At 33.0% G+C, this 14555-nt stretch overlaps 1 protein-coding gene across 3 annotated transcripts; it reads left to right on the top strand.

Moving 5' to 3' along the window:
- The first annotated feature begins 10564 nt into the window (after window positions 1-10564).
- On the top strand, window positions 10565-13681 carry LOC110783967 (plant UBX domain-containing protein 1). Of its 3 annotated transcripts, none has more exons than XM_021988378.2 (2): window positions 10565-10750; window positions 12727-13681. In XM_021988378.2, exon 2 carries the CDS (start codon window positions 12745-12747, stop codon window positions 13492-13494), a length of 750 nt encoding a protein of 249 aa, XP_021844070.1. In that variant the 5' UTR covers window positions 10565-10750; window positions 12727-12744; the 3' UTR covers window positions 13495-13681. The 3 variants fall into 3 exon arrangements, with proteins under 3 accessions (XP_021844070.1, XP_021844079.1, XP_056685022.1); XM_021988387.2 differs by having other exon boundaries at window positions 12780-13681; XM_056829044.1 differs by having other exon boundaries at window positions 12783-13681.
- The last annotated feature ends 874 nt before the right edge of the window (window positions 13682-14555 follow it).

Consider the following 14555-nt stretch of genomic DNA (forward strand, 5'->3'; position numbering starts at 1 on the left):
AAGCGTGACCTCAATAAATACGGGTTGGTAAATAAAAAATAATAAAAAATAAATTTTACTTCATAAAACGTTAAAGGTTCGGGCTTTTCATGTATGTTCTGTATTAACGTTAGAGGTCCGGGCTTTTACTACACGATTCACATTCAAGAGAACTATTCTTGGTAGTAAAGTAATATGATTCGCAGTTCATACTTCGTACGTAGTATATTCTTATAGTCTTGACTTTTGACAAGTTGAGTATTGTTTTTGTTCGTTTTTAAATTGTCGATTTAACTAACTTCCTCCATTATTTTTTAAAAAAAACTGTATCCTTTGGATTATCGATATACTCCTGACTTTTATATTATTCATTATTATGAAATTGTGTAGGAATTACAAAATTTTGCACCGAGAAAAGTGAAGTTAGAGTATTTCCAAAATAAATTTATGAGAAACAACACTTCCAGAAGCACTTTTCGACAATTATTTTATTCGACTGAGAAAGAAAATCAGACGAACAACTTAGAGCACCCATTCGGATGAAGTTCAACACTTCAGCAATTATATTGCATTGGGAATTTGGGATCCATGATTGTAAATAATAATATTCGGAGTATTATTTTATTTAAGACAAAATAAACATCCCACCCCCTAAATTATAAATACAAACTTTTATATATGTCGGTCTTACCCAAAACACCACATTGGTATCATATAAGTTAAACAGTGTAACCAATTAGATAACCACTATAACTAATTAGTTAACCAATGGAACTAATTAGTTAAGCAATGGAACTAATTAGTTAAGCATTATAAATAATTAGTTAATCAATGTAACCAATTAGTTAAGCAATGGAACTAATTAGTTAAACAACCAAAGTGGTCTTTTCGGTAAGGGGTTTTACACAAAATTGCCGAATTATAAATCACTATGAAAATGTTAAAGCGATAATTATTTTGATACGGGTGAAGCATCAAATATACTCTAATCCGCATTAACGACTATATTTACCATAATTAAGACAATTAATATAGATATTAAAATATTTCGTATATTTACGGTGGTGATAAGTTGACCTATTGAAGTATAATGTTAACTTTATATTCCATTCTTCATCCCTAATTTATGAGATTTGCAAAATATATATTATCCCGCCTTTACCAAATTTTATAGGACTTTTCTTAAACAGTTGTCATCACTCGTCAATCATCATGGATAAATATAATTGATTACTACTTCTATAATTAGTCGTGATATACTTTTCTTGAACACTTCTCTCCATATCGAAATATGGAGTATTCAAATTAAGCATATGTCAAAAACAAATAAAAATAGACACGGGATATTGTCATGACTTTTCCAAGTGATAAGTCAATTAATTTTAACCCCAAAAAGATCCATAAATGGAAACTATATATTAGAAGGTTTTACAAGCAAGAGAGATCCACTTTAAATTGATCAATTGTCAATATGATATGCAATTAAATTAGATAACTCCGTATATAATTAAATATCTTTATTATAGCCTCTATCTTGCTCTAAAATATACTCACAACGTTAAGTTTGTTATTGGTATACTCAATAGTGTTTTTTAGAACGAATTACACTAACCAGATAACAAAAATCGTCTTTATAAATGTACCCTAAAATAAGATAATTTATAGAAAGACCGGCGTATTTGAGACTTTGAGTAATATAATTTGTATTTAAGTATACGACACATGATTCATCACCCCTCTCATACTCTCACCCTTGCATCTAATTGTTTTTTTTTTTGTATAGAGAGAGTCACAAACGGCAAGGCAACAAATGATATAGACGAGATTTGATTTCAGGTCTTGGCTACTACCCTTTATGATTTTGCCAACTAAACTAGTTGCATCCAAATTCTAATTGTGACAATTATTTAATTGTGCTTATACTATAATCCAAATTCTTTAATTTTGTCCAAATTACTTATAGGCCCCTGGTTTATTCCTTAATCCCCATTATATGCAAAGGTGGACCATCCACTTTTGGTTGAACCAATCCGTCCTGTTTAGCTAAAGGTGGATCACCGTAGTTGATCGACATTCTTTTCTTACGCCGGCGTGTTGTTTCTTTGTTGATGGCGAAACAACTAATTTTCGTGTATGTTGTACACATGAAAGAGTGAATGTTTATATATATATATATATATATATATATATATATATATATATATATATATATATATATATATATATATAAGAGTATTTAATTATATTGATTGGATCGAATTTTTTTTTTTGGGTGTTAGTACCCGGTTCACCCTTAGGGCAAATTCGGATTCAGGACGAATTCTGGGTGGATATGTTTCAGTCACCTTCCAATTATTGTTGCGGGGGATTGAACACGGGGTTCTCTCTACCAAGTTCAGCCCAATCATCATTCACCACTGAACAACCAATCAATTGGTTGGATCGATATTATTTACTCTACACAAGTACATAGATGTAACACTATAGATTATTTACCCTAACAAGTATATAAACGTAAAACTTTAGATTTCTTTGCATTGTCATGTGCACTTGAGAGTTGAGAAAATGCCCTTTATTCACTCATCCATTACATGTTACTTATGTGGTGCATTCCCTTCTTTAACCATCTCACACACACGCACGCACGCGCGCGCACACGCACACAAAAAAAAAAACTTGTGGCAAACATGAAGACTATTTCCTTTTTTTCGTTATATAATCACGGCATTTACATTTATGTAGTATTCACACATTCCTCGAACTTCCTGTTAAAATGTTAAAATATGTCAAAATTTTCGAAATACACTAATTCACTGTTAAGTTCACAATTTACCATCCACGTGATTATGAGAATTTTATGAAAATGGTGTACATCAGGAATTTCAACGTCTTCTAGCATTTAGCCAGAAATCGCTCCACATTCGCCCTTTCTTTATACTTTCAAAATTACATACTCCGTACTCCGTATTTTCAAACTATTTACTTTTTTATACTTTTTACCAGGGAGTAACCATAAATATTAATGATTTAAATCCTTCTTCGTACATTGACATAGCAAAACTACAAATGTTGCAGTAGTTTAAAAATTGAGGAATTACTAGGTATATCTTAATTAACGATAATTCACCGTATACAATCAACCAAACAATTTTTAATTACTCCGTACAAAGTACTCCTTATATACTTTTTGCTACTCCGTACCCCCCCCCCCCACCTCTCCAATTGAGTATGGAGTACTACGTAATAATCAAATATGTACTGTAAATTAGACATTCTTTTCAAAATAAAACCACCTAGTCAATCCAGACGGTGGAAGCGAACAAGGATTTGGTGTTGGGGTGGGCCTGACCCTCCAGCGGGGAAATTTTATAAATTACGGCCCCCTTTAATTTTTTTTTTTCTATCGGCCCCCTCGTAAAACTGTTCAAGATCCGTCACTGTTTTAACCTTGTTGAAAAAAGAACAACCTAGTCAAGACTATAAAGTTTCATATGCCAAAAAAATCATTGCTAAACTTGTGTTACTTGTGAATACAAAACCAACTTTTGAAAGTCTCGTGAATTTTCTTTTGAATCCAAAGAATTTTTTTTTTGTTCACACAATTTTCTCACCTCTCCCTACTTTCCTCCCACTTTTCTCCCAAAAAATGAAATATAACCGGTAAACATGAGGGCCCCACATTAATTTAGCCGTTGTGGAGGTAAAGCAGCCAATCAGAAATTGACAGCGTGGAAAAACTAAGTGGGGGGTAAAAGCATGACACGTAACCCTATGTTTGTTGACTGGGTTATCTTGTTGTATTGTGGGAACAGGTTGCTAACGTACGCTGTGGGTGAGTGGTGGTGACACAGTTTTAAAGTCGGTGACTGCACATGTGGGTCCCAATGTCAAGAAAATCCGTTGACTTTTTGGGTGTAATAAATCAGCTTGGTGGGGGGAGTGAAGTGGAGTGGATTAGTGTTTAGTGTGTCATGTTTCACATTACGTGCATGCGCTAATCTCAAGTACGGAGTAAATAAACTCGAAGTTTTTAATATTAGACCTCATCAAACGGCGGGTCGGCCTGGGTTCGGACCAGGCCCGTGTATAAAAAAACAGCCCGGTGCGTCGGGTCAATTTTTGGGCTAAAAAATTGTGCCCAAACCTGTTATAGTCGGGCCTAAAATGCCGGGCTTTTCGACCCGGGTCAAATTTATAACTAAAAAGTGTATTTTTGTGTTTTCCAAACCTGTTCAAAAAAATTAAATCTTCGGGCCGGGTCCAGAAATTTCTGCCAAAACCGAAAAAAATTCGACTGGGCCGGGCTCGTCTTGATCAGGTCTACTTAATATTCTTCATATTTGAAATTTTATATAGCGTAACGGTATAATTATTAATTTTTCCGTAATTTAAAAAGATATGCACTTTTTTTAAACGGACGTATTATAAAAAGAGACAAACTTTTCTTTTTTTGATATGGTTCGGTATTCACTTCCAATTATTCGAATTTCTCTATTTCTTGTGGTATCTACACTTATTCACATCATCATTTTACTATAATAAATAATTCACTCACTATCCTACTTTTATTTTATTTTAATTAGTTCAGTTCACTCTTCCAAAACTACGTGTCGGTCAAAATGTATATCTTTTTAAAATACGGAGGAAATACTCCTCTATTCTTGAATGTTAGTTTCTTTTACTCCCTCTGAATCTAAATGTTTTTCCCATTTGTAATTTTGACACTATTCACCATGGAAGAGAATCTCTTGAATTATTACCCATATATAAGAAAAAAATATAGTCATACAAGGTCTTTTTTTATTCGTTTCAAAAAGTACTTTGACAATACGAAAATTTTATAATTTTTAATAACACTTGGTTAGAGATATTAACGATGTAAAATACGCATTGGCAAATGTGCCAAAGTGAAATGGGAAAAACATTTAGATTCAGAGGGAGTAAAATTTTACACAATTCAATATAAGTAAATTTGTCTAATAACCCACGTAAAAAGGATAGAGAAAAATAATTAAAGGGTTTAATACTTTAATGGGGATAAGTGCTTACTTGAGAGTAAACAAATGAATTATTTGGATATTTATGAGGGTATAATAGGGATAATATTTGACAAATATGAAAATATTTCAAAAGGGATTAAGAATTTGAATGAATATACTAGTTTATGTCTAATATACGGAGAATAAAAAAAACATAGTCATATGTGTTATTTTATTTGATTCGTCAAAATGAATATACTAGTTTATGTCCAATATACGGAGTATATGATTATAATTTTTATTTGATTCGTCAAAATGAATATACTAGTTTACACAGTTAAAACAAGAAGATTTATAAAGAAACAAAAGGAGTAATAATTTAATTAATTAAAAAAAAGGGAGTAAATTCATTATTTAATTAAGGATAATGATGAGGATTTTTATAATAAAAAGGGTTGGGGATTGAGATGGGACATAAGATTAAGCTACAATTGATGGATCGTTTTAGCAGCTACCTTTTGAAATTGTGTAGTAGTAGTAATTATGGCAATTACTTTATCACTATCATGATTGTTGTACTATAGGAGAATATATGAGATATGCCCTATGATTTTTTGCTATATAGGCACTTGATGATGGGTGTGTATCGAATCTCTATTTTAGAATAACAACCGGCATTTTTTTCATTTTTTTTATTTTCTTTATTTTACTTTATGCGATTGAGTTACAAGAACAAATAACTTACAAGACAACTGAGGTATTCTAAACCGACCATTGATTTTAACCACTAGAACAAAACCTTCAATTCCTTGTTCTTTTGCACTTAAGTTTACTAGTTTAGGTCAAATAAATTCAGTATAGTCCAATCCATTTCAATTTAAAGTCCGATAAGATAATGCACATCAGATGCAATAAGTCCAGTTCAGATTCATCTCAATTCAATTCAATTTAACAAGTAGGGATGGAAATGGGTGGGATTTGGGTCGGGTGGAGCATCACCCGCATCCATCGCCCGCTTCCATCCGCTCCACCCGGTCTATCCGTCACCCGCTTTACTCATCACCCGCATTCCGTCCATCCATCACCCGCGGGTGAACCGTGTGGATCGGGTGATATTCGGGTGAAAATTATTAACTATTAAAAAATCACCATCTAATATGCATAATAATTAACGAAAAGAAAAAGGTTACATACCTTCACTTATTTCCAAAACATATAATTAGTTCTTATTACGCATAACTTATAACCAAAAAAGAAAATTAAATAAGCACTAACTTTAATACATAATGGATTTATACACATTTTATGTTTAAATATTAATATAAATAATAAATTTAAAATAAATGGGTGACAGATCGGGTGATAAACGGGTGATGGATCGGGTGATGGATAAAACAAATCACCCGCATCCGACCCGCATCCATCACCCGCTTCACCCATCACCCGCTTTTCATCCATTTAATTCGGATTTTCACCCATTTAATTATAGCGGGTGACCGGGTTAATGGATCATCCACTGGATATTTCCATCCCTATTAACAAGTATACAAAATGATAATGCACATCAGATGCAATAAGTCCAGTTCAGATGCATCTTAATTCAGTTCAATTCAAGTTTAAAAGAAAAAGTTTTAATAATCCGAAAATAAAATACTTATACGAGAAGTTAACCTTACCCCTCTCCTTTTGTATGCTTATATTCGAGATGGTTATCATTTTAAAATTCGAGCAAATATTTGTTTGATTGAACATACATAAAATTACCCTTTGTTAAAAACTCACTAGTCACAACTCTTCAGAAAATTTCGCTTCTTGAAACATGCACGCTAGTGATTTTAACTACTTATACTTCGAATAGTGTAAAACCTAGATCTTGAGTACTTGATTAAATTAAATAAGTTCCCCCTCTTGGAACATGCACCCGAAAATAAAATACTCGTACGAGAAGTTAACCTTACCCCTCTGTCTCTCCTTCTGTATGCTTATATTTTAGATGGTTATCATTTTAAAATTCGAGCAAATATTTATTTGATTGAACATACATAAAATTACTCTTTTTAAAAAACTCACTAGTCACAACATTCAGAAAGTTTCGCTTCTTGAAACATGCATGCACGCAAGTGATTTTAACTACTTATACTTCGAATAGTGTATAACCTAGATCTTGAGTACGGAGTACTTGGTTAAATTAAATAAGTTTCACTTCTTGGAACATGCACGTAAGCTAGTGATGTTAATTAGTACTTATACTAAGTATAGTGTATTACCTAGATCTCGAGTACTTGGAGAAGCTAATTAAGCACACATATATAGGCAAACATTTCCCAAATGATCAACAAAAACACAATTGCAATGCTCTAAACACTTGTTTTATTGCTGGATTTACTGGTATGTTTATAGTATGTTGGATCAAACTATATATCAAAGTGATCGATTGAAATTGTGTTTGAAAATAGGGAAAAGTGAGGAATTTATGCATGCTTTTGAGGCACATGCAAATGATAACAGTAGCAACAATCACTTTATTTAGCTTTATTTCAATATAATGGGGCTATGAAAAATACACATTAAAGCAAAAAAGAAAAGAGGGATATGATGTGCTTGCTACCTAGGGATCTGGGGACGTACTGGGGAGACACAAAAGGAACAATAACTCACCAACGTTTTTTTTTTTTAACCTAGTGGGAGAGTTCTTGTCTTTTTAAGAGAAAGTGAGATGAAATTACCCTAATATTGGACCCATTTTGGAATCATATTCATCTTTAATTATCAATTAATTAAAGACTACTAATTACTACCTCCGTTTTTTAAAGTTCTTTACGCTTTGAAAAATGTGTTTAAAGTATAAAAACTTTGGCTGTAAATTCTCACTATTATATACATCAAAACGTTACATGTAAGATCTTGTTAGATTGGTCTCGGTATGTATTTTCAAAATATCAAATTTTTACAATTTTTTCACATACGAAATTGGAGATTTTAGTAGTTAAATATTGCATTGGAGTACGTGCAAATAGTAACTGTAAAGATCTTTTTGAAACAGAGGTAGTAGTACGGAGTAGTACAATCATATCTATATACGTACTCCCTCCGTCATTTAATACTCGACTTGTTTTGACTGGACACGCTTGCCAATGCACAATTTTGATCGTTAAATTCTTTAACTACATATTATAAAAACTTATAAAAATATTAATATTTTGACAATATATATTAAGATGAAGCCAACAATATATTATATACTAACATTTGTTTTCATATACTAGAAATAAAATAGAGTCAAAATGAATTATGTGAATAGTGGAAAAAATAAAAAAAGATCGAGTACTAAAGGACGGAGGGAGTATTCTAGTGTGTAGTCGTGTAAAACTCTTTACTTTATGTATATGCAAAAACAAAAAGAAAACAATAGTGACGTATTCTATTGCATTATGTTGAAGTTGGTTTGGATTATTGGAAGAGGATGTCATGGCCGTGGAATTATAGATTTTTTTTTTAATGTAAATGAGCCATAATGAGCAATATAAATTACATATAGAGGTGGGAGATTCAAATCTGAGACCCACATACACAGATCCCTAGTTTTGAACAGTAGGTCAATATTTCATTGGTGGAATTATAGGTGCATACTACATTCCGTTTAATAAAGATCTTTACGGTTACTATTTGCACAAATATTTTAAAAAAGTAGAAAAGTCGGTTGAATATAATAAAATTGGATAAAGTAAGATAAAATGAGTGGAAAATTGTAAATATTGTGGGATAAGAAGGGTAAAGTAGTAAATTTGCATGTCAAAAAATTGAACAAAGTAAATTGTAAATAATATTATTAAATGAACTAAAACGGAAAAATGTAAAGATAATTTTGAAATGAATATATTACTTCCTCCGTCCCTTAATGCTCGACCTGTTTTGACCGGACACGCTTGCCAATGCACAAATTTGACCACCAATTTCTTTAACACGTATTATAAAAACTTATAAAAATATTAATATTTTGAAAATATATTAAGATGAAACCAACAATATATTATATACTACTCCGTAACATTTGCTTTCATATATAATAGAAATAAAATAGGGTCAAAATTAATCATGTGAATAGTGCAAAAAGTCAATGCGGGTCGAGTATTAATAAGTTACAATATCGGTATTTATTAAGGTTATTTTAGCGATATTTTTAAAGATCTTTTAGATAACCTTTAGACAAGTGAAATGTTGCGTGTATTGTGTATGTGATACTTGGTTGAATAATACCACCATATTATATAAAAGTTTTATGTCTGCAATAAGTATATAGATTTCATAATTCGTTTCTTTGTTAAAAGAATAAAAGAATGTTCTTTTGTGATCTTTAAGAGTTAAGTGCGACTGGCTTTTAAAAAAACTATACTATAACTCCATAATGGTCGAGTTTTTAAATATGGAGTAAAGTTTGGTAGGATTTGCTAGATATAGGGGAATCACCTTAGTAAGATGAATTTTGATTCATTTTCGATGTTACTTTGATCACTTTTGTTATACCAAGGACATCAAGTTTGATCTGCAAGAAATATTAAGGCTTTGTTTGTTTCAACTTATTTTGACGTATCTCATTAAAAATAAGTTTAGATAAGTATACAATAAGTTAAGATAAGTTCAGTTTTACAAAAAAAAAAAAAAAACTAGTTTTCTAGGAAATTTACACCAAAAAATAAGTTTAGTTAAGTTCTAAATTCGGACAAGTTAAGATAATTAATTCAGTCGAATTCAGTTCAACCAAACAAAGCCTAAGCAACTACTTCATACTCCGTATTTTAATTTGGCAATATCTTAAGCCTTGTAGAGTTCTGGATTATTCACCAATAATCTTTCAGAATATTACAGGCCCACAGTTAGACTTTGGGCCACAAAGTCCAGTTTCCAGATTAAGCAATACTCCATACATTACCAGGTTCAAATGTTCAATATCACAATGACCTCATGAAGTCAATGCTACATGAGGTCATTGTGATATTATACTCCTTACATAATCCTTTTTTCTTCAAACAAGATCAAAAATAATATTTGTATAATCTAAAAACTAAAAAAGGTCACCTCTTTACAAACTTCACACATTGACTTTCAATTAGAATCAAGTATTAAGCTGAAGGATCAATTGAGCAAGCCTTTGATGAAACCGTCTCATATTAACTTATCCCTGAAACCGCTAAACATTCATCTTTAAAGTTGAAGACCTGCTTTAATTTTACGGTAATTTATTGTGAAATCGTTTGATGGAAGTAAGGTAGAATAAGACTAGAGTTGACAATGTTTGACCCGGCCCAATAACCTGACTCAAACCCCAACTTGAAGTTATTGAGAGAAGCCCGATCCGGACCTGAACCGAATGCAAAAGACTTGAAAATTCGACCCATTTATCACATTATGTATTAATATCAAGTTTTACATTATATGTGATATTTTTGACACAACCCAAATTGATCCGAAACCAAACCCGACCCATTGACCCGAATTATCACCCACTTTCATAACATAAGTCTACTCAAACATGGGTTGACTAGAGTGGCCCAAATTGAGTAGGCCTTTTGGCCCAATTTCCTGTTAAAAAAGGAAATTTGATGAAGATTTCGTTCAACCAAAGAAATTCTGAGTTATCTAAGGAAACCGATGACAGAGAAAGAGTGTTCATAAATCTTTGATGATTATTTGAACTTTCTTCAACTCTCGATTCTCTGATTATTCTTTGTCTCACCTATCAATCTCTTTCCCTGTCGATTCCGTGCTCGTTTCAGATCTCCCTTAATATAAAGGTTAGTTCTTTAATTTTTTTTGATTTTGTTAGTTTTGATTATTGATACTTTTCTTGAGTTATTAATGTAGTTAGTTACTGTTCGATTTGTGAATAATACTATTTGATTTTGATTTGTCGTGTTGATTTGAATTTAGGGTTCTATTTGGTAGCCGAATTGAAAATTTTAGGGTTTTTGTACATTTTTGTTGAATTGTTGATTTAGTTCTGTAATTGAATGCATAATTGTATAATTGGCGATCAATTAGGGAGGAAGGCATGTATAAAGCTAGATATTACCATCTGTTAATATTATTACATGTTTCTGGTGCTGGGTTGAGGAAGAGGGTTTGAAAAATTGATGCGCTTTCGCTACTGGACATTGAAAATCTTTAAACAACTTGAACTCGAGCTCAATCTTGAGCTAATCTCGAGTTAAAGTTCTGTGTAACACCTGTATCAAATTTCTCACAATTCTCTAATTAAAACCCTGTTGACCTTAATTCATCAAGGTCTTAGAAAGACCGAGCTTTGACTCAGCTGACGTCGAGTAGTTCATTTAGGCTCATTATCCCTTGTTCGCATGTGTTAGGATTCAGGAAGTTGTCATTTGCTCAAAATGTGTCTTGTTTGATTGACATTCTTGCACCGATCGACCTGACATCCGTCCCAGTTGCTTTTCAATGACTCCTAAAGAAATATCTCGTTCAGATTTTCTTGCTTGAATGGGTGGATATCAGATTCTCATGTTCACTTGTTTTAACGAGCGTTCTAACTTCTAAAGACTAAGGGCATAGTTGGTTAGCTTAGTGCTCCTTCTTAGTGCATGTTTGGTATGAATCTAGGAAAGGAAATGGATTGGAAACATTTAAGAAGGAGAAATGGTAATGTTAAGTGTTATCATTATTTGTTGTTTGGTATACCTAAGGAAAGCAATCCCTTGTATCAAATTAGGGATTGAGGAGGATAACACTTTAGGAAAAGTAACAAATTGGTGGTAAATTGGTAATGGTTACTGTTAGACTACCGTACATAAGACTTATTCCTAATATGTACGGTAGTCTAACAGTTACCCTTTGGAAATGGAGTATTGGAGTGTGTTACTCATCTCTCATACCAAACAATAGGTAATGAGTTAGTTAATTGATTCCATTTCCAACACTTGAAAAGTGTTATACCGAACATGCTGAACTCAATGGGTAGATATCAGATTCTAATCTTCATTTGTTTAGTGAATGTTCTAATTCCAAAAGACTAAGGGCATTGTTGGTTAGCTTAGTACTCGTTCTTATATTGAACTCTATGGGTAGATATCAGATTCTCATCTTCACTTGTTCTAATAAGCTTTCTAATTCCTAAAGACTAAGGGCATTGTTGATTAGCTTAGTGCTCCTTCTTTGATTGAACTCTATGGAAAGCGTGACAAGACTGATAACTGCTACTTCACAGAAACAAGGGAAACTCAAATTGGCAGATCTACTGCTCCTTACCCAGACCGTAGTTACATTTGCTAGACTTTAGAGGTTGAAAAGTCTTCATTATGGATGGCTTAAAAGGGGAGGGACAGAGTATACATGATAAGCTGATAACCTAATTATGATTAGAGAAATCAAGGTTAAAAATGTGTTCAACTTTTCAAAGAAACAAGCGAAACTCAATTGGCAGATCAACTGCTCTGTACCCGGACAATAATAACTGAATTTGCTACACACGGACGGCTGGAAAGTCTTCATATGAGTGGCTTAAAAGTAGTGGGGACATAATACATGGTAACTTGATTATGATTAAAGAAATGAACGTTAAAGATAGGTGATTGGATGCCTTCTTATATGTTTAGACATGGTATGTAATGTGATTGTGCCTGTGAGTAATCACCAAATTATTTTTCACAATGAAAGTTTAAGGAGTTGTATATATCCTACTTTTATTTTTGTGCTCTAGGAATCTTTAGTTTTTTTTCAATATGTATAGCTAAGTTCTTGAATTTTGCAATTCTAGGTTTTGCTCATACGCTAAATGAATTTTGATTCACCCCTAACTTGGAAACGCAGAAGACTAACCAACATTGACCCCATGGACGCCGAGGCAGCAAGAGCTAAGCTAGAAGCGGCAAAAGAAAAATACGGAAGGGAGATTCACGTCTTTGAGACTTCAACAGCATCATCTCATTCACCACCCGAAGCATCAAATCCCGAGGAAACAGATGATTTTTTCGAATTTACTGCAGCAGATTACCATCTCCTCTTGTCAACCAAGAAAGAAGACAAATACTTGAAGACCAAAAAAATCCGAGAAGCGGAAACAGCAGCACGTAGGTCAAGAATCACAAAAGCGGTAATTAGGATACGGTTTCCTGATAATCATACAGTAGAGGCTACATTTCATCCATCAGAACCATTACAGACCATTTTCGATCTTTTGAAGAAAGTTCTTGCAAAACCAGAACTTCCCCATTACTTATATACAACCCCACCAAAGAAGCAAATCAAGGACAAGAATCAAGACTTTTTTGCTGCTGGTTTTATTCCAGGTGCTATTGTGCATTTCTCTTATGACTTGCCAAAGGATGATGATGAAACTGTTTCTGGTCCTTTTCTTCAGGAAGATGTGATGTCTTTAAAGGGGTTGGACCTTGTACCTGCTGAACCGGTCAAAGAAGGTTCCGAATCAACTTCTGAAGATGTAACTGTAAGTGATCCTCCCGTTGTTCCTGAGCGTAAACCGGCTGATAAAAAGGCTATTAAGCCAAAGTGGTTGAAGATGTGATAGGTGATTTATCTGAAGGTTTAAATAATCCTTAGATGGTCAATTTGGGAAGGTACAAGATCTTCAATCAATGAACATTTAAGATATAAAGTTTTTTTCTTTTTTTTTTTCTTTTTTTTTAAACTTTTTTTTTTAACTATAAGCTTCAATCAGTGAACATTTTAAATTCAATTGGCTTTGTTGCTCATGTTATAAGCTGTTGTTGTTTGATTTTAGCTACTGTTTCATATCATTTTAACTGTCTACTGCTAATTTCCGCAGCTTATGATTGTCATTGATCTGATATAACTATTTACAAATGTTTCTCAGCAAATTTAAATATTTAGACCTGATCAATGATCATCATGAGCTCGGCCCAAAAATAGCGGGTTATTGGCTGAATTTTAAGGCCCGTTTTTCGGGCTTGGCCATGCCCAATTTTGTAATTATTTGGGTGGGTTTTGGGCAACTCAAAATTCCAATTTTAGCTATAAATTTGGTCCAACCCGAACATCTGCTACTTTGGCCCGAAATAGCGGGTTTTGGACAGAATTTCCGGTCCAAACTTTGGCTAGGCCCGACCTAGTGGGCAGAATTTTAAGTCAAGGGCGACCCGACCCGTAATTTGATCAGGTCAAGATACTCTGAACACTGAGTTGTTGGAGTCCTTGAAATTTATGTCTTGAAACAACCAGTAAGAATCCCTTGGTGCTTATGCGATGACATCTTCCTGAAGAAAACCATAGACCAAAAAATAAGAATGGCCATTGAAAAAATTGTCCCTTACATTTCGATTTGTAAGGTAATAGAAATAGACACATCATTTAGGGACACCATGTTAGGAAATCAGGCACTATATTTTGGGGATGGAAGGAGTATAAACTCTATTTTGATGATAATTGTATACCAGATTTCATGTAAATTTATATTTAGATTATAAATCGTGCATCGCACGGATATACCAGTTACATCTAAAAATAAGGAGATTTGAAGTATTCTAGTAAAACCTTTTCTGCGTATAGTATTAATATACCTCCTCCTGTGTTTTTTGGTCTTTTTAACATTGAATCTAATTATAAGCT

Source organism: Spinacia oleracea, chromosome 5 (genome assembly GCF_020520425.1).
Source record: "Spinacia oleracea cultivar Varoflay chromosome 5, BTI_SOV_V1, whole genome shotgun sequence".
In the NCBI taxonomy this organism is placed as follows: Eukaryota; Viridiplantae; Streptophyta; class Magnoliopsida; order Caryophyllales; family Amaranthaceae; genus Spinacia; species Spinacia oleracea.

Excerpts from the sequence above, each read along its gene's own strand:
- LOC110783967 (XM_021988378.2), top strand. The coding sequence starts at position 12,745 with ATGAATTTTGATTCACCCCTAACTTGGAAACGCAGAAGACTAACCAAC.